This window comes from Tribolium madens, unplaced genomic scaffold (genome assembly GCF_015345945.1).
Source record: "Tribolium madens isolate multiple individuals breed KSU strain unplaced genomic scaffold, Tmad_KSU_1.1 Scaffold_19;HRSCAF=116;Tcas5.2_LG9, whole genome shotgun sequence".
Lineage (NCBI taxonomy): Eukaryota > Metazoa > Arthropoda > Insecta > Coleoptera > Tenebrionidae > Tribolium > Tribolium madens.
Window position 1 is genome coordinate 634,203 of NW_025400983.1, and position 2,903 is coordinate 637,105.

At 30.0% G+C, this 2,903-nt stretch overlaps 1 protein-coding gene across 1 annotated transcript in view; it reads right to left on the reverse strand.

The window, feature by feature from the left end:
* Positions 1-2,903, reverse strand: part of LOC123009764 (receptor-type guanylate cyclase Gyc76C) — a 54,938-nt gene that overhangs the window by 36,601 nt on the left and 15,434 nt on the right. Inside the window, exon 2 of the mRNA XM_044406284.1 lies at positions 1,852-2,216. Coding sequence (XP_044262219.1) covers positions 1,852-2,208 — 357 coding nt within the window. The 5' untranslated portion in view covers positions 2,209-2,216. The remainder of the gene's footprint in view (positions 1-1,851; positions 2,217-2,903) is intronic.

Below are 2,903 nucleotides of genomic sequence, written 5' to 3' on the forward strand. Positions count from 1 at the left end.
CAAATTTGAAGTATTTCGTAAAAACAAATTTTGAAATTGCATAATTAATTAAAAATGAATTTTTTTCTTTGAATTTTTGAGTGTTTTTTAAAAAGAAACTCCAAAATTTAAGAGATTTTTTCAAAACAAGGTAAAAATATGCAAAATTGCATTTGGAGGTGCCCTATTTGTGCTCGTTTTTATAAATTTAGAGCGTTTTTGATTGAGAAATTTACTGAATTCAATGTTTTTTTTTGCTAAAACCACATAGAAAATTGCAAAATTTGCTCTTAAATGCGTTTTTTTTTAATGTTTTTCAGTGAAAAAGTTACAAAATTGCTTAAACAAAACAAATAATCACAAATTAATTCCAAAATACTTTGTTTTCGTTTATTTCGAAGAATTTAAAGGGTTGTTTTTAACAAAATACGTACCAAATTTGAAAAAATTCGTAAACCAAATTTTGAAATTGCATAATTAATTAAAAATTTTTTTTTGCATGAGCGTTTTTTAAACAGAAACTCCAACATTCAAAACAAGGTAAAAGTTTGCAAAATTGRATTTGGAAATGCCTTATTTTTTCTTATTTTTGTAAATTTAGAGCGTTTTTGAGAGAAAAATTTACTGAATTCGGAAATTTTTTGCTAAAACCACGTAGAAAATTGCAAAATGCGTTTTTTTTTCTATGTTTTTTAGTGAAAAAGTTACAAAATTCGATATGTTTTGCTGAAACAACACAGAGAATTACAAATTAGTTCTAAAATGCCTTGTTTTTGTTTATTTCGAAGAATTTAAAGGATTGTTTTCACGTGAAATCCAGTAAATACCAAAACTAAACAAAATATTGCAAAATTAGTCCTAAAACATCTTATTTTCAATCGTTTCAACATATTTATGGCATTTTTTTACAGGATAACTCACCAAATTTCGTAAAAATAAATTATAAAATTGCAGAATTATTTAAATGTATCATTTTCTTTGAACTTTTGAATATTTTTTAAAAAGAAACTTTAACATACAAGAGATTTTTCTAAAACAAGATAAAAATTTGCAAAATTACATCTGGAAATGCCTTATTTTGTCCTGTTTTTTATAAATTTAGAGCGTTTTTGACCGAGAAATGTACTAAACGCGACAAAACCAAGTAGAAAATTGCAAAATTTGGTATAAAGTGCGTTATGAATTTGCAAAAATTCCTAAACAACAGCGAGAATTTCAAAATTAGTTTTGAAATGCATTATTTCCACCTATTTCGACGAATTTAATGGACTTTTTTACTTAGAATCCAACTAAATTTTAATTAGTTTGTCAATACAAAGTAGAAAATCGCTAAACTACTTACGAAAAACATTGTTTGCGTTTCAACGAATTTAGAGCGTTTTTTCTGAATTTGAAAAATGTTTGCCAAAAAAGGTGAAAAACTCCTAAAATGAGTTTTTCTCTATAAATTTACGTTTTTCGTTGAGAAAGTCACAAAATCGAAAGATTTAATAAAAACTGTTTTGTCACGGTTTATTTACGTTTATTTATAAACTTACGAATGAAAATGGGAAATAAATAACCAGTTTGTGGGAAAGGATTACGTTGAAATGTTGTATTATAAAGAGAGGATTACTGTCTTGCAACATGATTTTTATTAAATTCCTTTATTTTCCTAAATAAAATAAATCACAGTGACTAAATTTCCTATTCGATGTAATTTTGAATGAACAGTTTAGATTTATATTTAGACCGTGAATAGCTCCCTGCTCGTTGTAATATATGGAATCCCACACAATTTAGATAACAGCCTTTATGCCTCGAGGTTACCTAATTTGATTTAGCAACATTCTAGCCCAAAACACAAAATAGATTTAATTTCGAAAAACTCACATAAGAAATCATGGGTAGATTGAAAGCCGCCGCCATGAAGGCTTCATGTTCGCACGTTTCCTGGGGCCCCACGTACGCCGACACATTTTTCGTCCACAAATCAGCCGTTTTCTGCACACTTATCACCTCCTCTCCGTAGGTTTCGGCGACGATGAAGTCGAGTCTGTGGCCACGTTGGCCAAGACCGCCTTTGTTCACCTCATCGACTGCCAAAGATATGGCTCCAGATATGGTCAAACCAGGTCTGGGGTATTCCAAATCGCCGGGTCTCCTCTGAGAGCCGGTCAAATATCCTATTGTGAAAGTTTCAGTTGCGGTTTCAGATAATGTCATTGCGAGAATGACAAGTAGGAGCATTTCAATGACTGAAAAAAGCCGCGTTGAATTAGTTTACCTGAAAGTTTGATTTTTCAGGATATCAAAGCGGTAGGGGAGAGGATGGAAAAGGGGCCTGCTGAGCGGCTAAGTGGCACTCTGGTGTGACGCTAAGTAAGTGGTGACCTTTTTTTTTTATAGGAGCTGAAAAATAGTTCCAACAGTTAGCTTATTTAAATGCAAATGTGATTAATGGCCGCAAATACGTTCTTGTCGTTATTTTCAGATTATTTCAGCACGTAAATTCGATTTATTTAACACTGGAATTGTATTAGACGTTAGTTTCAGTGATATTACTAAGGCTCGGATTATATGCACGAAAAATTCGTAAAAAATATGCACAAAATATTAAGAAATATGCGCCAATATATGCCAAATATGCATCAATATGTAAAATTTTTAACAATAAAAAATCAAAGTTGGGATAAATTTTTATCCTCGAATACACTAAACTTTGTATTTTAGTCATCTTGAACTGCACACAATAAATGAAAGAATAAATAAATTGTTTTGGCGTGAGACAAGCCATTTTAATAACCTAGTAATTAACCCTTTCTAAAAAATCTGTACTTTTCAGATCACATCACGTTTTTTGCTTAAAGTATTTATTTTTTGAAAAAACTAATTGATGAATTATAAAATTCTATAGAAATGTGATGTTTTATCAAAAATAAAAT